We start from the raw sequence: 24,034 nt of genomic DNA, 5'->3' as shown, positions 1-24,034 counted from the left end.
TCCGGCTTGGTCAGTCGTCCATACTAACACAATTGGCAGTGTTAGCGGGTGGGAAGCCGGTGGGGTATGTGTCCTGGTCGTTGTAAACAGCGACTCCTACAGGTCGGTCGGGGCGCCTGTTCAGCGGGGAAAGAATCTAGGGGAGGTAGTGTGATCCTCCCACGCGGTACACTCCCCCAGTGAGAGTCCAGGTGAAAAGAAGCGGCTGGCTGACTCCACATGTATCGGAGGAGACATGTGATAGTCTTCAACCCTCCCTAGGCCGGCAAGTGGGGGGGAAATGCGCGCAACGACCAGGTAGGGAATTGGCATAACGACTAAATTGGGATGGGAGAAAAATATGGAAAAAAGGGGGAGAAAAAATAGATACAAAAATATATACATATATGCAATATACAATACAGAGTAGAAAAAAATTGTAACAGTTACAATACAGTATACAGTACAATGCAGACTCACTTTAAACAAACACTCACCTTATCACTCACTTTAGACACTTTATCACACTTTATATTTATCTATTATTAAAGAGATTTGCACAGGGGAGCTCCAGTAGCTCACCACGTACCGCGAGTGCTATTTCAGCGCCGTGGACAACCGCGCTCGCGCGGATCTGGGGCTGAGCGCGTTCGAATCCCGGACGGCAGCCGTGCCTTTCCCAGAGTGTCTTTCCCCCCATCTGAACCCTTTCAGCCTGCTTCTGTCGGTCGAACTTGACCAAGTATGAATGCGACGAAAAAAGCGATAAACGCTAAAAAGAACCAGCTGACTGGTCAAAGTTTAAAAAAAAAAAAAAATAGATTTGCACTACATTCATACCTCATTTGCACCTTACCATAAGTTTTGTACCTCTGCATTGTACCTCGCTGTTACTAATTTGACTCTGTATTGTATATTGTATATATGTATATTGACTTTACTTACTTCTTAATGACTTTTTTTTTAACTTACTTTCTTTTTTACTGTATGTAGCACACTCTCAGGGGCTCATACAGAAACAAGCATTTCATCATAAAGTATTCTGTATTTTGTTGTGACTAATAACAAACAAACTTGAAACTTGAAGCACTTTACAATTTGTTCCTCACATTTTACCCATTCAATCACACATTTACACACCGACGTCAGAGGCAGCCATGCGAGGTGCCGACCTGCTCACCGGTTGCCTGGGAATCGAACCGGGAACCTCCGGATTACCAGACGACTGCTCTACCTCCCGACCCACTGTCGCCCCTTCATTCATATATATATAGGGCATTACAAACTCTCATCTGCACCTTTTACACTGTTTATTTTACTCATATTATTATATTCAGATCTAATTTTATTGCCAATATTTATGTCTTCCTCCATGCTGCTATAACTCCCATCAATAAAGGAATATCTTATCTTATCTTATCTTATAGGTGACTTCTAAATGAGGCAGATGATGGATCAATGGGTTTATAATAGAGCAGGCAGCATCCTGGTATTGAAATAAAGGTTCTTCCTTCCATCTGATGTCTCCTTGTCTTGACTAGCGACACAACATCGGACAATATTTGAAACTGGTCCGACACCAGGCATTTGGCATCAGAGACACTAAAATCCGATACCAAGATGAACACGTCTAACGTGCTTAGAAATCATAGTGCCTTGATTTGCTGCAACTCTCTCTCTCTCTCTCTCAATAACCTTCGACTGCAAGGACCCCAAAATGAGAGTTCAAGTCCCTACTGTTCATTAACTCATTCTGCGCCAAACCCGAGATAGTTCGTGTTTCGAATCCAAGCGTCGAGTGCCAAACCCGAGATAGTTCGGGTTTAGATCCCCTTTTCTTTTTTTTTCCATTTTCCCCATTCTAAACACTCGCACGGACCTGCCTGTGTCTCCCTGGCACCGCTGCCTATGTTAAAATTGCAATCCCAACAGGTGGCAGTATCGCCTACCTTTTGAACTGGGTCTCTCAGTTGTCCATCTCTCAGTGCCTCGGGCTGCAGGAATCCCCTCCCCCTCAACGTGAGCAGCACACAGCCATCTGTCGCCGATTTGCTCACCTGAAACCTATTGTTTTCCGTATTCTAGCCAGGCCCAATGCACACCGGTAATGGCGATCGCGATGAAACTACTGGGATTATTCATTTTGGAGTACCTTCTGTTAGTTAAAGTTAAGGTCTATTTTAGGTCTATTTTACAGAACCTATAAACATGCTTTTGTATTGATCACAGCGTCGTATTTTACCGGACCTAAAACATGCTTTTGGTAACGATCGCAGTATCTATAGATACTATATCTATATCGGTACATATCCCTTACCTACTCTTATTAGTTACGCTGCTGGCCAGTATGACTTACTACCAGGCCTACATACATCTGGTTAGCACTATTACGCAGTACTAGTACTAATTTATATATCTTGTACGCAGCTTAACACTTTAATCGCCGTTGACGCTGAAACACGTCTTTCCCCGCCATGCTTATTCTGCCAATATCAATATTTCAAAAATCTGTGATCGAAATCATATTTCTCCCCCGGAGACATGAGATGTACTGGTGAGCCCCTCTCAACTCTCTAACGGTTCAAGAGCGCCATCTGGTGGCCGATCGGCGGATCGCCCAGGGAAGAAACAGGAAGTGGAAGCTGGTGCTCATTTCAATTCGGTCCGATCACTCGCTAATAGTCCCAGGACTCGAGCTGATCACAACGGATAGTGATCCGTTACCAATAACTCGATAAACAACATGATTTGGACGTATATACTATTATACAACCTGGAAATGGATCGGATATTTCGACATCCCATAATAGAAAAAATTCTGTTCCACGCTCATCTCCCAACGGCGAGAGGAAGATACGGTGAGTTTCAGCGTTATTTTCTATGTCTTCTATACTAACTGCTCTAATGATCATATCACCCACACTAGATGAATGATATAACGTTGCCCACGGAATTATAAACGACCCCCCCCCATCCGGTCATCATCAGATCATACGTAGTAACTTCTAGAAGTACGTCCATTTGAAATTTTTTATCTTGCACAGATTCATACCAAACTGTATTTGATCATCAATATAATGCATTTAGGGCTATAAATCAAGTTCTGGAGAAAGCTGCAGAAAACGATAAAAACATACTTATACTTTAGACCGTATTTTAGTATGAATATGTGAATGAAAAAGTATAACGTTGCTACACCCTGAACAATAGATATAGGACGTTGGAATGGGCCATAGTAATGTCAATTTAGCAATAACATTTTAAAAGTTATAGCCCTGCAAAGAAGGGGAACTTCTCCATGTTAAATAGGGCTGGCGAGGGATGGTAAATTATGAATTTAACCTCGGCGATCAAAGTGTTAATCACCTGTACATTGTATATTACTGTTGCACTTTACTGTTACATTTGCACTCTGGTTGGATGCCAAACCTCTTTTCGTTGTACTGTACTTGTGCTGTATGATGATGACAATACATTTTAATCTAATCTAATCTAAATGCTGATGCTATGTATAGTACGCAGTCCCAGAACGAGATGTGCTCTGGTGCGTTCACTGATGCAGTGTTTGCAGTTCAAGAGGACTGGCTAAATCACCACTCACGCAGACCACACAGGAAGTTGGACGATGTTCCCCTTGTGTTCGCCTGATTAGCGGGCTGTGACGTGCAGACGTACTGTGGAGACAGCTCTGCGTAGGAGTGTGGCTCTGATGCTGCGTGATTAGCCGGCTGTGACGTGTAGAGACAGCTCTGCGTAGGAGTGTGGCTCTGATGCTACGCTCATTTGCGGTTAAAAGTAGGAAGTGGGACAACTTTTTGTTTTTGGTTATAAGTCGTCGGATTGCCCCAAGGGGGGGGGGGGGGGGGGGGGGGGGGGTCAATAAAAGCGAATATCTCATCTTATCTTATTTTATGTACATTCTCTTTATTCTCCTTTCAGTTATTCATTGTATTAATATCCATCTATTCAAGTTAGTTAGATAAGTTATTATGAAGTTAGCCAAGTATTCATACATACATAAACATGTACATACTGTACATACATCTGATTAGCACTACACACATTTTTTTACCCAGTTTAATCACCTGTACATTGTATATTACTATTGCACTTTACTGTTACATTTGCACTTCTTTTCATTGTACTGTACAGTACTTGTGCTGACGGTACATTTTAATCTAATCTAATCTATTCCCCACGGAACTGACAGTTCCCATCCTTTCCTTCCCAGTTCCCGATTGTGGCCTCAGCGAGGTTTGCACATCTCTGGACAGAAATGAAACACGACACATCCTGAGATGCAGCCACTGAGCACCAGTACTAGTAACTAGTAACTAGTTACTAAGTAACTAGTTACTGTAATCTGATAACTTTTTTCAGTAAATAGTTATCTAACTTGTTACAAGCCAGTAATCTGATTACAGTTACTTTTCCAAGTGGCTGTGAGTTACTATTTAGTTACTAATCTCATAATGCTGATGATAAGAGAGCCAGGGGTACAGTCAGCTAGACCGGAGTATGGCCTGATGGCTGATGACGTCTCATGATGACCTGTCTGAGCAGCCAATCATGATTTAGGACATATGCACTTTCAATAAAGCATTATTAAAAAAAAAAAAAAAAAAAAAACTGTTGTCATTCTTGTGGCAGCAGCAGGGGGGACGACAACTTCGTAACCTAGTTACTTTCAAAGTACTTTGATAATCAAGTAATCAGTAAAGTAACTAGATTACTTGTTAAAGGAGTAATCAGTAATCAGATTATTTTTACAAGTAATCTGTGGCATCACTGCTGAGCACTGATCAGGTCTATACTCACCAGGGAGTCGTGACCCATACGCTCTTGGAGTTCTTGTGTTGTGCCAGTTCCAAGATTCTACAAGAACACAAACGTGCACGACCAGGGGTTTAGTGGAGGCTGAACACACCCAGAGACTCAGTGGATCGAACGTCATAGTAGAGATTATAGTAAAGTACTGTCGGATTGGTGCAAGTTATACACAAAAATAGGGTCATGAGTAGTCAATATAATCACGCTAGCAATCACCAATACATACTTTAGTGTGGTTTATATAATGATATCAATACGTACTTTAGTGTGGTTTATATAATGATATCAATACGTACTTTAGTGTGGTTTATGTAAGGGATAATGTATGGCTACGAGGTCATTGTCGCAAAATAATTGACCGACACGGAGTTTAAAATACCGAGGCGCCGCGCCGAGGTGTTTTAAACGTAGTGAAGGTCAATTATTTTGCGACAATGACAGAGTAGGCTATACATTATCCCGCTTATTACATGGCTAACTTACTAACAATATACCTAATTCATTTGACAAATCGCAGTTGTTCTGTGGCTCTGTCAGCCCAAATAAAGTGATTATTATTATCGCGGGCAGCCTTCTGGCTCCGCTGTGTTCTGGCTCCGCTCGTCGCTCCGCCCCCTGTCATCGCCGGCAGCACTGAATTGCACTGAAACAGTGTGTGTCAGTGGGCTTGATTGCCAACAGCTGCGCACTGCGGTCATTATTGAAAAAACAGCGGTCATTATTGAAAAATAATGACCGCAGTCGGGGGGCTATTGACCAATCACAAGCAAGCATTTCGGCGAATGTGAAAACGCCATGCAATAAATAATGATATCAATACATACTTTAGTGTGGTTTTATATAATGATATCATTACGCACTTTAGTGTGGTTTATATAATGATTATCAATACATACTTTAGTGTGGTTTATATAATATCAATACGCACTTTAGTGTGGTTTATATAATGATATCAATAGATACTTTAGTGTGGTTTATATAATGATATCAATACATACTTTAGTGTGGTTTATATAATGATATCAATACATACTTTAGTGTGGTTTTATATAATGATATTAATACGTACTTTAGTGTGGTTTATATAATGATTATCAATACATACTTTAGTGTGGTTTATATAATGATATCAATACGTACTTTAGTGTGGTTTATATAATGATATCAATACATACTTTAGTGTGGTTTATATAATGATATCAATACATACTTTAGTGTGGTTTTATATAATGATATTAATACGTACTTTAGTGTGGTTTATATAATGATTATCAATACATACTTTAGTGTGGTTTATATAATGATATTAATACGTACTTTAGTGTGGTTTATATAATGATATCAATACGTACTTTAGTGTGGTTTATACAATGATATCAATACATACTTTAGTGTGGTTTATATAATGACATCAATACGTACTTTAGTGTGGTTTATATAATGATATCAATACATACTTTAGTGTGGTTTATATAATGATATCAATACATACTTTAGTGTGGTTTTATATAATGATATTAATACGTACTTTAGTGTGGTTTATATAATGATATCAATACGTACTTTAGTGTGGTTCATATAATGACATCAATACATACTTTAGTGTGGTTTATATAATGATATCAATATATACTTTAGTGTGGTTTATATAATGACATCAATACATACTTTAGTGTGGTTTATATAATGACATCAATACATGTGCTTTAGTGTGGTTTATATGATAGCAATAAATACTTTAGTGTGGTTTATAGAATGATATCAATACACGTGTTTTAGTGTGTTTGATTAATACTATTACCCAGTAGTACTAATCTATATATTTTTATAGATTGAAACACCTGTACATTGTATATTACTATTGCACTTTACGGTTACGTTTGCACTCTGATTGGATGCCAAACTTCTTTATGTTGTTCTGAACTTGTACAGTATAATGACAATAAATGTGAATCTAATTTAATCTAATCTAATAAACCAGTGTTTTTCCATTAAATATAACGTTGACCCCACTAAAGGTCTCATGCCCATCATCATGCTTGATGCCCATCTTTAAGCAGAGATGGAAAAAACCTTTAGAAGATACAATGAAGTCTTTCTTTTGGCTCGACAGCTTGTCTAGAGGCAGAGGGAGAAAACATCTGTTCAATTCTATATCATTAACCAACAGAATGATTAGTGTGTTCTCTACGATCAGTTTGCCGATCAATGCACAGTTTCTTCCCCCTCAAATGTATATACTCTTTTTAGACAATTTTTGTACTCACAAACAGTACTGTATATTTGTAGATCTGGTATGTCATAAATATCTAGATGTAACAGTATACTGTCTATCTGTATGTCATGTATGTCATATATGTTATGATGAATTGAAAATGGGGGACCCTGATGTAAACAAGATGAAAGTCTTTCTCTGCTCTGCATCGCCTTAACAACTGTGTGTATTGAGCCGTACTGTATTGTACCCATTCTGCAATCTGTTAATAACATTTTCAATCAATCAATCAATCAATGTCATCACCTTTTCGACGGATCAAATCTGGACTGAATTCCTGAAGAAAAAAAAATACATGAAAACCACAACAAACCTTTTTAGTTACAGTAGGGTTACCTCACAACTTATGTTAATTCAACAAATTTTTTTTTTAATACCAAACCTCAAAACTAGGAATTGTACGAGACTCACCCCCTTTCCCGGACACCATCTCAACTCGCAAAAGAAAAGCAACACGTTGGACGCGTCCTGCTGCGAGTGTGGGTCACGGTGCTCTCGTGTTGTTGCCATGCCCCTGGGAGTCCTTAGCAACCACGCGTCCCACACCTGCATGGGGACTGACCCCCAGTGGGGCAGAGAGCAGGTGGTAACTGGAGTCTTGTCGTTTCCTCCCATCTATCTTGTGTCTCTCCAGACTTCCGACAGCGATCATTAAATGAAAAGTGATATCTTCGGCTCAGCGGGGGATCGCTTGCCCGAGTATATTTAGGGTGAGCTGCTTCGAGGGACTCTGCGCTGCTCTGTTCCAACGGGATGCCAACGCAACGGTAAATGTATGTCGATGGTGTGCCCGCCGTTTAAATGTCAGGAGCAAAGTTGTAACGTTTACATCCTATTATTTAGTTTTTATTGTATTCTTTTTAAATACTTATTTTGAATACATTTCAATTCGTTTTATTGCCTATATTTATGTCTTCTACTATTACCCTGCCCATACCTGGCTGTACCTCTCCTTCCCTGTGCTATGAATTTCCCCAAGGGGATCAATAAAGGAATATCTTATGTTATCTTAGATTATGTAACCCTCTCATACCGTAATTAGAGTATAATCCATCTTTTTGTCGCGCCTAGTTGACTTCTTTGACACGATACCTTTTTTCAGATATGAGTTTGGTGGGGAATGTGAATTAAAGTATCTTCACTGTTGAATATCAATTTCTTATTTCTTCTTGGTCAAACTACACCTCAAGTAAGAAATAGTTCCTTTACGGACAATTTGAAAATGGCAAAATTAGCTAACAAACACACATGTAGCCTACCTTTGACACAGAAACATATATTACACTGAATAATATTGCTGTATTGTTTGTTTATACTTCATAAGTATGATATTTAGACTTGGTCCTCAAAATGAATGGAAGTGAATGAGGAGCCCGACACCTGGGGGAGATTGTGGTGTTGACAGCAGTGGTTGCTAGCTTACTTGGAGATGATTTCAGAGGGAGGTTAGACTCCAAGACCTTTAACATCAGGTTCATCCCCACAACATTGGTCTCCCAGACAACCTTCTTGAAGAGTTTGATCTATAGATGGGAAATACGCTTTCTGGAACCTTAAGGAACAACAACAACATTATGGGAAATGCTCTCACCCTCTTCTCCAGAGAGAGACAAGAAGATAGATACCAATTTCCTCTCAGTGCGTTCAGTAGAAAGCTATCCGGCTGCATGCTAGCCTAGCTTAGCACAAATGAATGGAAGCGGATACGGACCACTATCCTAGCTTAAAAACGCAGGGAGAGGTGTTTTTGGCCAACAGCCAGGCTAGTGGTCCATATCCGATTCCATTAATTTGTGCTAAGCTAGGCTAGCTTGCAGCCGGATAGCTTTCTCCTTCTTGTTCGATATCTTTATTTCGATCATGTAAATTCAAACAATATAAAACAAAAACAAATCATTGATCTATAGCAATGAAATGGAAAAAGATTTTAATAAAAAACATAACTCAATTGAACCGTTTGACTCTGGAGAAGACGGCAAGTGCATGTCCTGTACTGTTGGCGTGTTCCTTTAACCATAACGGAATATAGGTCCGTCTGACTCCAGTGTTCACAACCTTCTTTTTTAAATTTAATTCAATAAAAAAGAAAAAAACTACAGCCACCAGCAAATACAAATACAAACTCATATTTACTGGCTGTCTAAAGCCACGTATGTGGTTGTGTCTCCATTTTCAATTTCCTTGGTGGGGGAGGGGGGGAATGCACATTTGTTTACGTTTAGATCTCTCTGATGAACAAGTCATTAAACTCAATTAAACCGTCCTCTTGTTCTCGCAGCCATCCTTCCTGTTGGAAAGAGCTCGTTTTCCCTTTATTAACATGATGACAAACAGCGGTTACACACACACACACTCTACATTTCCACAACAACTCCGAGAACAAAATACTGTACTGTATACTGTGTGGACGGCCATTTTAAACAGAAGTCTTTCCTACTGGCTTTTGGTGTTAAAAGAGATTACAATTATTTTGGATACACGTAACAAAAATTTGCTATTTTTGTGCTATAAGTGTAAAGTTTACACACAAAAAAAAACATGAAGGTAACATGAAGGCTGTGCTTTCGGTTTTACATTCACCCTGCAGTGCATCGAACGGCTTTAACCCTTTAACTGCCACACAACAAACGGTTAACCCTTTCACTGCAACAATACAGAAGGTTAACCCTGTCACTGCCACACAACAAACTGTTAACCCTTTCACAACCACACTACAGAAGGTTAACCCTTTCTCTACCACACTACAGACGGTTAACCGTCTATAGTGTGGTAGTGAAAGGTTAACCTTCTGTAGTGGGGTAGTGAACGGGTTAAACACCAATGTACGTAAAATGCGCTTACGCACCAAAACTACACAAAGTAGACACCAACAACAGATTATTGGCATCTCCCTGAAATGTTTCAAAAGAAATGGTTTCACTAATTCAATTGCATGATTCAATTACATAATTCAATTACACACACACGTCAAACGGAATTATGAAAACGTATCCATTCCCTTCTTTTAAGACGGCAAAGCCAAAAAAAACACAAATAGATAAATATGAACGGTGTACCTTATTATCGGTGAGTATTTTCTCTTTGAAGATGCAACCCGAGTCCAGCAAAACAAGCACATTAAAGAGGTCGAATCTGTCATGTACATCTAATGTGTTAATGACACGGACTACGATTACAAGACTCCCGTTATCCTTTCAAACCAGATCAAAGGTCGCCGTTTACATACTGTATAGCTCCTCCGACCAACTAAACTGCACAGACTACAACATATAACGTATATCATAGTTAGGGTACCTTATGTATACTGCACCTGTGTATAATGTATACTTTAGTTTCTAAGTGTTTATTGCCCATTATTTATTGTAACGTATAATATAACCAATAGGACATACAGACCGCATATTCTTATATTCAGAGTTAATTATATTGTTTACACTGCTTATTTCTATCTTTACTATAGTTTTATTGCCTATATTTATGTCTTCTACCATCACCCTGTCCATACCTGTACCTCCCCTCCCCTGTGCTGCTATGAATTTCCCCAAGGGGATCAATAAAGGAATATCTTATGTTATCTTAGATTATGTAACCCTCTCATACCGTAATTAGAGTATAATCCTGCTTTTTCGTCACGCCTAGTTATGATGACCTCCTCTTCTTTGACACGAAGCGACCAATCCCAAAACCCTGCCCTCTTCTCTTGACCTTCCAGTCGCACCTGTTGCTCTCCTCGGTCCAGGTTAGCGAGGACGGAGCTCGGGATCGGTCAGTCCATAGCCGAAAAGTATGATCAATTACCGTGATGTGCAACAGTGGCACTGCAATCTGTACGTCAGAGGGCAAATGGTCTTTGTGCAACAACGGTGTTTCTACGAGGTTGTTTCATAGAGTGGAGCTAATACAGTTATATTATCAGGTTACAGAGGTGTTTATATCAGGTTGTTTCATAGAGTGGAGCTAATACAGTTATATTATCAGGTTACAGAGGTGTTTATATCAGGTTGTTTCATAGAATGGAGCTAATACAGTTATATTATCAGGTTACAGAGGTGTTTATATCAGGTTGTTTCATAGAGTGGAGCTAATACAGTTATATTATCAGGTTACAGAGGTGTTTATATGAGGTTGTTTCATAGAATAGAGCTAATACAGTTCTATTAGCAGGTTACCGAGGTGTTTATATGAGGTTGTTCCACAGAGTGGAGCTAATACAGGTCTAGTGTCAGGTTACCAGGCTACATAAACACAATCATTGATTTTGATCACATTTACTAATCCCAACCCAAGTTGAAGTCATGAAACACTGCTCATCTCTTTGCCTCAAAGAGCTCTACATCGACCATCATATACAGTGCTATACTTTGCTCGTCCGGGATTGCATCTTAACCCTTTCACTGCCACACTACCAAACCGTTAACCCTTTCACTACCACACTACAGACGGTTAACCCTTTACTATCACACTACAGACGGTTAACCATCTGTAGTGTGATAGCAAAGGGTTAACCTTCTGTAGTGCGGCAGTGAAAGGGTTAAAGCACACAGTGACACTGAACAGTAACAGTCTCTCACACGGTGAAATATTTATAGCCCTACTCAAAATCCCACCGCCTACTCTGAAAAGGAGATAAAATCTTTGGCGACTTAACAAAAAGCCTCGCTTTAACCAACGACATCATCATCTTTATGAACAATTCAGTCTATCGCTGAAAGACGAGACACGCGCTCGTCAGCACAAGTGAACACTATCGGTGTTTTGTTCGTCTTGGGGGGCGAGAGCCTCACGTTCACGGTAACGTAGACGGGTGAAGCGGCAGCTGCGTTTACAAAAACAACATCCGACGCCGGCCAGTGTGTAGAGTCAGAATTATCATATTGATATTAAAGAGGATTTGTGGTTTCTAGTCTCACGACCTATAGCCACGGTATTAAAAAGGGATAGTTTGGGTTTTAATTTTTTTTTTTACATCAAGTGGTATGAAGTACTTGACAGTAGTGTGTAGTCAACGCATAAGCATTAGTTTGCTCACAAAGTCCTGTGAGTTCTGGCAGGGTTGAGGGTTCTGAACCCTACGGTTTAGGGGGCCCGTTTCGAGATCAAATATCTTATCTTAACAATGCCTGCCCCCCCCCCCCCCCCCCCCCCATGTACATTTACAGGAGAACGTAAAGCAGGCCTTGGACATAAATTTTGATTTAAATGATTTAAATGTGTAACTGCTCTCAGGAAATTCTCTCTCTCTCTCTTACACACACACACACACACACACACACAGGCTAAATCAGTGATTCTCAAACTGTGGGGCGCAAATGGGGAGAGTCTGCACACACACACACACAAGAGGCATGTTCTCCCCCTAGTAGAGACTCAGCAGCAGCATATTGTTTGAGAGTCCTGGGGATAGTCCCGTTTCCTACGCTCGATTCTGCTCTCAGACCGTCGTGATGTCTTGGAACGGGCCCCAGTGTGACGACGACACAGTTACTACGAAGGATTAACACTTTCTTTTGTTACGAAGGACCCATTTTGCCGCCTGTGTGAAGCTTCCTGGTCCACTCAGAACTGGGACAGAAGTCCAAACACGGGACTCTGTGAGTTAAGCTAAGGTTTTTTTTACGCATCAACTACACTACTGGCAAGTATTTAGTACGAATTAAAGTGGAAAAAACATGAACTATCCCTTTAAAGTAGATTTATAATATAATCAGTATCCAAATTCGAAATACTGAGGAGGAAATTCCAATTAGTGGTCGACCGATATTAGCTGTTTTTTTTTTAAATACTAGTCTCGGCCGATATCAAATCCTTATATATTCGGCCCACCGACATTAGCATCTTTCGCAGGCTCAGTTTCAACGCTAGAGCGAGCATGTTGGTATCGCGTGAAACAAAGGGATCACAAAGGAATCCGTCGATACAAAATCACTCCATGCTACTAGCATACCTGGAAAATCAATATGTCAAAAAAAGAAAAGAATCCAAATAAAATCAAATAAGTAAATATCAGTATCGCGATCAGCGTCGGCCATTGAGCTGAACCTGTATCGGTCGACCACCAGCAGCACAATCGCCACTTAAAATATGTGAATATCATATGCATCAACGACAGGAAAAAGGTACATAGCGTACGCGTTATGTTATAGCCATAAGTAATATATTTATGGTGGCTTGGTCTAGTGGCGAGTGCACTCAACGTAAATATATATAACTTATATATATATATATATAACATACAGTATATATATAACATAACATACATTATGTAAATCTCCTCCTGTGGTCGATGAAGTACTTTATCTTCCGATGAGACCGCCGTTGCCACTAGAGGAAATAGAACTACCAAAAAAAAAAAGTGCAAAATATCTACTCCACAAAACCACATGAAAAACACCCAAGACTAAACAAAAACAACAACAACAACAAACCGACGGACTACAGTCGTCTGGCGGCCGCAGCAGCAGCGGCGGCGGCAGCGTTCTTCCCCTTATCTGCCGTCGCACACCATCTGGACGATGAGGTCCCGCGCGTCCTGCACGCCGGAGCCCGGCCGCGGGGCCTCCCCTCGCTTCACGTGGGTGCCGATGAGGAACAGCTTGCGTCGGTCTCCCACCGCGGCCAGGGCCAGCGCGTCGTGGAGCTCCGTGATGCTGCGGGCGGCCGGCAGGTCCTGCAAGAGACGAGGCGAGGGTGACGCGCCCGCAACCCTGATATCCCCGATAACCCTGATCTTGTTCATGAGGAATATATAATATATATATCTCAAGAGAACCTATCTGTTTGTATTCACAGCTAACATGTACACATGATCGACACAAGTATAATACTAGGCACGCCTGTAGGGAAACGTTCACACTGCTACTACCAAAAACCAAATGCAGCAAAGAAAACTGTGTTATATAGAGTCATATTGGAATAAACTGCCAGTACATCTTACTCGGATAACCAGTAAGATAAGATAATTATTTTGCGACAATGACCTCGTAGCTATACGTTATCCCTTACATAATCTCCCCCCCCCCCCCCCCCCCCCCATTTAAATACTGTCTCCTCGATGGTGTAAAATGAAATATACGTATACCCCTCCAACCCAATACCTGGGCCATCCTACCCACAATCCCTTTCTCTAGACTATAAAGACCTAGGTTTTACTGGACTCTGGAGCTTTGGAGGGATATTAGGCCCGTCTCCTCCTGGAGTCATCCTGCAATAACTCTCTACCCATTTGTACTCGATACTCTGTTTGAGCTAAATACAGTTACGTTAACTCTAAGTCTACATCTGACTGAGTACATCCTTACTCGTGGTAAATTCCTCTACATAGTGTTTACAATAACCCTGGTAAACTCTTGTCCTGATAATAAGAAACGTGAATATGCTAGCCGGGATACACTGTTATTTTGAGCTTGGATACTGATGTATATGTGGAAACGGCTAAGACTGCAGCTGACTTCCTGTCGCAGTGCTCGATACTTGGTGAATGCCGTCACTCGAGTCTAGACATCTTCAAAGCAGGGCTGGGCAATATGGCCTAAATATGATATCACGATATTTTCTGACCTTTCGGCGATACACGATACACATCACAATGTTTTTCTTTTTTCCCCCAAACAATTCATTATGAGGCTTACCAAGACAGTATTTGAGTTTGCAAGCTAACATTAAAGACTAAATAAAATACCCATGCATTTAGCATTTTTATATTATATATTAGATTTAGATTATTGGATTATTAGATTATATATTGCATATATTTAGCAATGAGATATTATATGATTTAGATATGAAATATGATTAATTGAAAATGGGGGACCCTGATGTAAACAAGACGAAAGACTTTCTCTGGTCTGCATCCCCTTAACAATTTTATGTATTGAGCTGTACTGTACCCATTCTGCAATATGTTAATAAAGTTTTAAATCAATCAATCAATCAATAAATAGCATTTTAGCATTTTTATGAAACTACTGTATATTTGTATGTCTCTAAATGTTTTGATGAATTGAAAATGGAGGACCCTTATGTAAAAAAGCCGAAAGTCTTTTTCTGGTCTTCATCCCCCAGTCCACTGTTGTTGTATTGAGCTGTATTGGACCCATTCTGCAATCGTTAATAACGTTTTCATTCATTCGATCATTCAGCCGGCAACAGAATAATTTTGATTGACAGTCGAGTCTGCCAATTACGTCACACCGATTGAACCCGCCCTGCTGTTCTTAGCACCAATCGGCAAGCTCTATGCGTTTTTTACTTCCGCAATTGATTTTGACGAGAGCTCAGCTCAACGACAACAACAGCTCCCTGCGGCAGACGAGTGATTACCAGCGCACCGCAGCATGACTAAACAAGCCATAATGATTTTATTGCAACAAATGTTATAATAAAAGCCTTTCCATACATCTGTCTGATTGAAAACTTTATTAACAGACCGCAGAATGGGCATGCACAACTCCGCACGGGCTGAGATATGAACAGTAACGCTTGCTATCTATGTCGTCATCGGACGTTGCTATGTTTGGGTAAATACGCTAATGTTATTGAACGTGTAACTATATAACGTTAATGCCACAAAACGAATGCCTTTGTTAATAATAATTAGTAACTTTGATGCAGTAGTGTGTGTGGGGGCGGCGTTGTTCAAAAGTTTGAACGGGTGTGGACCAGATTGACGCGACACAATCCTCTTGGGCAAAACATCACGATATCCACAATACGTTAAAAAAGTGTATCGTTAATGAACTGTACCCGATATTTATATAATATCGTCATATCGCCCAGCCCTACTTCAAAGGACAGCTTAAAACCCATCTCTTTGCTCAGGCATTTAAATGAAATCAGGGATATCCTGACACAAATTGTACTTTACCTGCACTATTCTTACCCTACCTACTTTTATACACTTCCTATCAAATTCATGTGTCGGTTCTATACAAATTTGATCTCACTTGACTACCTCCTATGCACTGTAATTTTAAGAGCACTGCTCTGTTGTCATTCAAAATTGAACTATTTTATACTTCTTACTGATGCACTGCTCTGTTGTATGTTAAATACCCTGTTGTATGTCCGTTCTATTTTAGAATTTTTTAGCCTATTTTTAAACTGAATTCATTTTAAACTATTTTTTATTATTTGTATTACAGAATGAAACTGTAAACAGAGAGGCCTATTGGGATGCTAGATCCTAATGTGAAACACTGTGATTTACCTTACCTCGCTACCTCTCCATCTTTTTTATGCTCGCTTATGCCTGTATTTTTTATTACCGTTGTGAAGCACTTTGAACGGCAATTTCTGTATGAAAAGTGCTATACAAATAAACTAAGTTATTATTATTATTACTCTCACCTGCTTGTTGGCCAGTATCACCAAGGGGAGGTGCGGGTCGGCAGACACCAGCTCGTGGAGGTGCTTCTTGGCCACGGGGAACCGCTCGGCGTCGGTGGAGTCCACCACGAACACCAGCACCATGGCCTTGGCGATGTACTTGGGCCAGTACTGCCTCAGGTGCTCTTGGCCTCCGACTACATTGAGAAAGTCAAACAAACACAGTTAGTCACTTTGCCTTTTTAGATTAGATTCAAATTCATTGTCATTACACAGGTAAAGTACAACTAAAAGAAGATTGTAACAGTAAAGTGCAATAGTAATATACAATGTATGTGTGATTAAAAAAACATTTTGCAGTGTTCTTTCTCCCGATACGTTATAGTGGGAACAGGATAATACCAGAACATTTATTTTGTGTTTACTGCATGTCATTGCATTGTGGACAGCGACTCCTACAGGTCGGTTGGTGGCGCGCGAGTACAGCAGAATCAGGAAGCATCGGGGGGCAGCGTGAGCCTCCCACCACGCGTTACTCCTCGCCACTGAGAGATCGCGCTGTACAGGTGAAAATATGCGACGGCTGCCTCCTCGTGTACCGGAGGGGACACGTGATGCAAGGTTTGGTCCTCACTGCAGCCGACCAGTGGGAGGCATGGTCTAGCAACGTTCGAGTCAGGGGAGGGGAGAATTGGCGAGGTGAAATTGGGATGAGAGAAAAATAGAAAAATGAGAAAAAGTGGATAAAAAAAAAAAAAAAAGGAAACTGTAGAGTTCATGACTACCGAGCCCACCGTAGATGAGCAGAGTCCACGGAGGAGGTGACATGGTCCAGTCCCGTTACCTTTTGCCCGTCGAGTCTGATATCAAGCCGAGGCACAGAGCAGCTTGTAGCAGCCCATCTTTGTCTTAAGTCTATCGCAGCAGTGTTGCCTGAAGAGGAGATTTCTTCATGCTGCTTACTGTTGGGAGGATGGCGTCCTCGTGCGTGCAGCCATTCCACGCTTCTCACCTACGCTCCAAGCAGCCATGCCATGCCACGCTTCTCACCTACGCTCCAAGCAGCCATACCACGCCACGCTTCTCACCTACGCTCCAAGCAGCCATACCACGCCACGCTTCTCACCTACGCTCCAAGCAGCCATGCCACGCCACGCTTCTCACCTACGCTCCAAGCAGCCATACCACGCCACGCTTCTCACCTACGCTCCAAGCAGCCATGCCACGCCACGCTTCTCACCTACGCTCCAAGCAGCCATGCCATGCCACGCTTCTCACCTACGCTCCAAGCAGCCATACCACGCCACGCTTCTCACCTACGCTCCAAGCAGCCATGCCATGCCACGCTTCTCACCTACGCTCCAAGCAGCCATACCACGCCACGCTTCTCACCTACGCTCCAAGCAGCCATGCCATGCCACGCTTCTCACCTACGCTCCAAGCAGCCATACCACACCACGCTTCTCACCTACGCTCCAAGCAGCCATACCACGCCACGCTTCTCACCTACGCTCCAAGCAGCCATACCATACCACGCTTCTCACCTACGCTCCAAGCAGCCATACCACGCCACGCTTCTCACCTACGCTCCAAGCAGCCATACCACGCTTCTCACCTACGCTCCAAGCAGCCATACCACGCTTCTCACCTACGCTCCAAGCAGCCATGCCATACCACGCTTCTCACCTACGCTCCAAGCAGCCATACCACGCCACGCTTCTCACCTACGCTCCAAGCAGCCATACCACGCCACGCTTCTCACCTACGCTACCAAACATCACTCCTGAGGGCCAAGCAAAACCCATCCTGCACGCCTATTGCTTATTAACAGCGAAGGAGTGCGCCGAATGCTTCCGCGTTTTCCCTGATTGGCTGCGACACGCCCCGCGGCAGGCGCGGCAACCGCAGAGCGGAGCGGCAGAGAATCCCATCAATTTTTTTTATTTTATTTTTTTTAACGTGTATTCTTTCGCCGGTTAAGGTTAGGCATGGTTAAGGTTAAGGTTAAGGTTAGGCATTGTTTCGGAGTTGGTTAAGGTTAGAAAGGTTAAGTTTAGGCGCTGTTAAGGAGCTGGTTAAGGTTAGAGTTTGTCTTAGAGAATGGCAATAGACAGCCTATTTCCGCACTGCCGCTCTCTCGCGCTGCCGCGGTCACATTGTCACATTCTTGCACTCCTCCGCTGTTAAAAAGCAACACGCGTCCTGCACGGAGACACGGTACGCATGGAGACACGGTACACATGGAGACACGGACACACAGTACGCACAGAGACACATGGTACGCACCGACCGCACGGAGCGTTCCCGACTAGGGGTGTAACGATGATCATGTAATCGATTAATCGAAATGCATCGATTCTAATGTGTTCGATTCGATGCATCGATTTGAATATTTTAGAATCGAAATTTAAAAATATATATACATTTTCTTTTCTTCTTTTTTTTTATGTTTTTTTTGTGTGTGTATTGTTTTTATTATTGACCTATAGTCCATTCATGCCGAGTGAATCAGTTCCCCCAGGCACATTTGTGTATTCAAACATTTTTGGGGAATTAACTGATAGAAAAGTTATCGAAAATTAAGAAAAAAATTCATCGAATCAAATCGAGGTCAAATGAAGAGATTTCATGATGCATTGAATCGTTGCCTGAAGAATCGTAATCGAATAGAATCGTTGCGAGGTCGAATCGTTACACCCCTATTCCCGACTGCCACGCGTTCCCCAGCGGCCACGCACTCCGAACGGCCACGCACTCCGAACGGCCACGCATCAAACTGGCACCATGCTCGTAGACACGATTACACCTCCCAGCCCCGCCTGGAAGAAGGGAGTTTTCACTCAAGTCTCAGTGTGTCTTACTCTCCAAGAACTCGATCTGCAGGTCCTCCCTGTTGATGGAGACGGCGTTGAAGCCCTGGGTGGGCTCCACTTCCTGCTCCAGGCTGCCGGTGGCGAAGCAGTGCAGGACGCTGGTCTTCCCGGCGCCGTCCAGGCCGAGCACCAGCACCTGAGTGCCCTTCTCCACGGGCTTGGACTGGCGGGTCGATAGTTACACATAGTTAGTTATCAACCAGGGTAACAGTCATATATCAACCATGGTAACAGTCATATATCACCATGGTACTGCCAAGGTAACAGTCATATATCACCATGGTACTGCCAAGGTAACAGTCATATATCACCATGGTACTGCCAAGGTAACAGTCATATATCACCATGGTACTGCCAAGGTAACAGTCATATATCACCATGGTACTGCCAAGGTAACAGTCATATATCACCATGGTACTGCCAAGGTAACAGTCATATATCACCATGGTACTGCCAAGGTAACAGTCATATATCACCATGGTACTGCCAATGTAACAGTCATATATCACCATGGTACTGCCAAGGTAACAGTCATATATCACCATGGTACTGCCATGGTAACAGTCATATATCACCATGGTACTGCCAAGGTAACAGTCATATATCACCATGGTAACAGTCATATATCACCATGGTACTGCCAATGTAACAGTCATATATCACCATGGTAACAGTCATATATCACCATGGTACTGCCAATGTAACAGTCATATCACCATGGTACTGCCAATGTAACAGTCATATATCACCATGGTACTGCCAATGTAACAGTCATATATCACCATGGTACTGCCAAGGTAACAGTCATATCACCATGGTACTGCCAAGGTAACAGTCATATATCACCATGGTAACAGTCATATCACCATGGTACTGCCAAGGTAACAGTCATATATCACCATGGTAACAGTCATATATCACCATGGTACTGCCAAGGTAACAGTCATATATCACCATGGTACTGCCAAGGTAACAGTCATATATCACCATGGTAACAGTCATATATCACCATGGTAACAGTCATATCACCATGGTACTGCCAAGGTAACAGTCATATATCACCATGGTAACAGTCATATCACCATGGTACTGCCAAGGTAACAGTCATATATCACCATGGTACTGCCAAGGTAACAGTCATATATCACCATGGTACTGCCAATGTAACAGTCATATATCACCATGGTACTGCCAAGGTAACAGTCATATATCACCATGGTAACAGTCATATCACCATGGTACTGCCATCATGCCATGGTAACAGTCATATATCACCATGGTAACAGTCATATCACCATGGCACTGCCAAGGTAACAGTCATATCACCATGGTAACAGTCATATATCACCATGGTAACAGTCATATCACCATGGCACTGCCAAGGTAACAGTCATATCACCATGGTAACAGTCATATATCACCATGGTACTGCCAAGGTAACAGTCATATATCACCATGGTACTGCCAAGGTAACAGTCATATCACCAAGGTAACAGTCATATCACCATGGTAACAGTCATATATCACCATGGTAACAGTCATATATCACCATGGTACTGCCAAGGTAACAGTCATACTGTGTATATATCTCCAAAGTACTACTTTTGTACTTTGTTCAATTGTATCCGGGTTGTGAACATAACAGTTACATCACATGCACAACACAGTCCAGCTAAGGTAACTTAACTTTGCATGGAGAATGTTCTTCAAACTGATGTCTCCTGTTAGAAGCAGTGAGGCTGTGAGGCACACCACACAGCTGCTGCTGCTGATTGAACCCTGATTGGGCTGGTAGTCAGTAGTTGATCAGCACCTGCCGCTAATTGGTTAGGCCTAACAAAAATAATAGTTGGTTTCAGGTTGGTTGTCAGTTTGGCCATGGGTAGGTAGGGATTTTTTTTTTTTTTTTTTTTATTCTTTCCCACGGCGACTATGGATAGGGAATTTCTTTATTTAATTAACCCTTTCACTGCCACACGACAGAAGGTTAGCCCTTTACTATCACACAACCGACGGCGATGCTCCATCATTAGCATCATTAGCTCCGCGGATGCGGAGCTAATGATGCTAATGATGGAGCATCGCCGTCGGTTGTGTGATAGTAAAGGGCTAACCTTCTGTATTGTCACAGTGAAAGGGTTAACCGGCTGTCGTGTGGCAGTGAAAGGGTTAAAATGTTCACAACAACATGGATGCATGTACTCTGCCAGCATGTTTAATATCCATAATACTAAATGTTTGACTAAGATTTCTATGAAACTTTATTCTAAAAAAAAAAAAAAAAAAAAAAAATGATTTTTTTTTTTTTAAATATATAATTTTTTTTTTAAACTCATAAAATATATTGGGTCGCACCTAAATCGGCAGGGTCGGTCGGCAACCTGAAACCAACCATTATTTTTGTTAGGCCTTACCAATAAGGGGGGGGGGGGGGGGGGGCAATACTGATGGTATTGGCATATTATCACCCGCCGCTAATTGGTTACCAATCAGTCAGTGTGAGAGGTGCAGTTTGACCTGACAGTGTGTGTGTGTGTGTGTGTGTGTATACAAATTGGCATATTAGTTTGTGGCATTAGTTTGGACACAACCACGATGATGACCTAAGAATTACAGTGTTCTTTTGGGAATACCATACTTTTTTGTAAGGGCACATGTTTCCCTGTGATTCTTGAGGAACGTAGTATTGGCAAAAGCTTGAGGGGGGGAAATGATTTATTCAAATACATTGATTTGGTGGTTAGTTTCTGGATGATGGATGTAAATAAAAAGTGTTGGAATAGATCAACAACAACATCAGGTTTTGCATAAATATATGCACAAATGGTTTTGGTCCACTTATAGGGACTTAAGGTCGTTGGATTGTTTTACTCCTATGCAGTCAATTGGTAAATTGATATCAAACCTGATATAAAATCATATCATACTGGGGGGGGGGGGTCAGTTGACCGCAGACCTACTCTAGACAGACCTCAGAGACAGGAATAGGTCCCCGGGTCATGAAATCGTCTGGTAAAAAAGAAAAAGGCCGGTATCGGATCTAATTTTCCCGGTTCATTTGAAAATGAAGAAAGAAAGTAATGGAAATGTTCAAATAACAATGAAACCCATTCTTTCAGCAACAAACAGCAACTGTTGTCAAGGAGGCGTGTCCCAAAACAGAACTGGATCATGTAAAGGCGATTGATTGATTGATTGAACATTTTATTAACAGATTGCAGAATGGGTACAATAATACAGTACGGCTCAATACACACAATTGTTAAGGGGGGGATGCAGACCAGAGAAAGACTTTCGTCTTGTTTACATCAGGGTCCCCCATTTTCCAATTCATCATCATAACAAACATAATATAATACCTCATACATACCTCCGTTGTTGATGCATCCTGTGCCTCTAGAAGAGGTTCTGCTGCAGATACCATATCGGTGTCTTTTGGAGCAGGTTCGTCATCCTGTTCCTCCTCGCGTTTAGTTTCTTGGGCAGCATCTTGCTCTGGTCGTTGTGTCTCTGGTCGTGGCGGCTCCTCTCGCCCCGTCCATCCAGAGGACACATGCGTCCAAATGACATAAGCCAATCCTCCCGCAAGTGCAACAGATGCACCCAAAACCCCGGCTTCTCTGAACCCAGGCATGGTTTACAATCTTCACACACCTGATGGTTATTGTTTTAACGTGTCCGCTGTCGTCATTTTTAAGGTAGTAGAAAGCTGAAAGTTTATAATTTATCCACCACCAGTTGACTACAAGTGGGGATTAGTCAGTCAGACAGGAACTTCTCAACGCGATATTTCCGGGCTGGTGTTTTTTTTCTTTTTTTTCTTTTTTTTGCTGCACTTTTTGAATACGTCCAGCAGAGGGCAGCACGCGGTTGGCCATGGACCTGAATGAATGAATGAATGAAAACTTTATTTAACAGATTGCAGAATGGGTACAATACAGTACGGCTCAATACATACAATTGTTAAGGGGATGCAGACCTGAGAAAGACGTTTGTCTTGTTTCCATCAGGGTCCCCCATTTTCAATTCATATAGACATATATGACATACATGACATACAGATAGTCAGTACTGCTACATCTATACATTTATGACATACCAGATTTGCAAATACAGTACTGTTTGTGATACAGAAGGAGTCAAGAAAAGGGAGTATATACATTTGACGTAGAAACTGTACATTGGAGGTTGGGTGGGGGGGGTTGGGTACATTGGGATATTGACAACCATACTGGGTAATTTACATTGGAGGTGGTTGGGGGGGGGGGGGGGGGGCGGGGGGCACACTGTATAAACAAGTAACACTGTACATTGAGGGGGGGGGGGGAGGAGACACTGTACAAACAAACACAATTGTACATTGAACTATTGACAAAACCATACTAGGTAAATGACTGTACATTGGAGGGGGTTGGAATGATTGGGTTAGGATATTTACAGGGGCCAGTGTTGAATTGCAGTCTCCCGTAGGTGTCCCTTGAGAGAGGTTTTGAAAGTGGGTAGTGATCCACATTCCTTTACAGCTTTGGGTAGGGCGTTCCACATTGATGTGGCATAATTGCGAAACGTGTTTAGTCCCTTATTTGAGCCGAATCTGGGTTTGACATGATTTGTGGAGCTCCCTCTGGTGTTGTGATCGTGGTATTCACTGACCTTTGGGAAGTATTTTGACATGTACATGGGTACCTTGGTCGTGTAGTGTATCTTGTAGACCAGGCCCATTGCAAGTTGTTGTACTCTGTCGTCTACTCTA

General features: G+C 41.9%; 1 protein-coding gene across 1 annotated transcript; it reads right to left on the bottom strand.

Moving 5' to 3' along the window:
- Positions 1–12,248: 12,248 nt before the first annotated feature.
- arl9 (ADP-ribosylation factor-like 9) lies at positions 12,249–23,029 on the bottom strand. The gene is made up of 4 exons (XM_084331841.1): positions 22,652–23,029; positions 19,270–19,444; positions 16,430–16,605; positions 12,249–13,751 (listed from the first exon to the last, which is right to left on the bottom strand). Exons 1-4 carry the CDS (start codon positions 22,913–22,915, stop codon positions 13,569–13,571), a joined length of 798 nt encoding a protein of 265 aa, XP_084187967.1. The 5' UTR covers positions 22,916–23,029; the 3' UTR covers positions 12,249–13,568.
- Positions 23,030–24,034: the final 1,005 nt, after the last annotated feature.

This window comes from Notolepis coatsorum, assembly GCF_963971535.1.
Source record: "Notolepis coatsorum genome assembly, chromosome: 16".
Taxonomy (NCBI): domain Eukaryota; kingdom Metazoa; phylum Chordata; class Actinopteri; order Aulopiformes; family Paralepididae; genus Notolepis; species Notolepis coatsorum.
The sequence above is the reverse complement of the archived record's forward strand: the minus strand, read 5'-3'. Positions and strand labels throughout refer to the sequence as shown.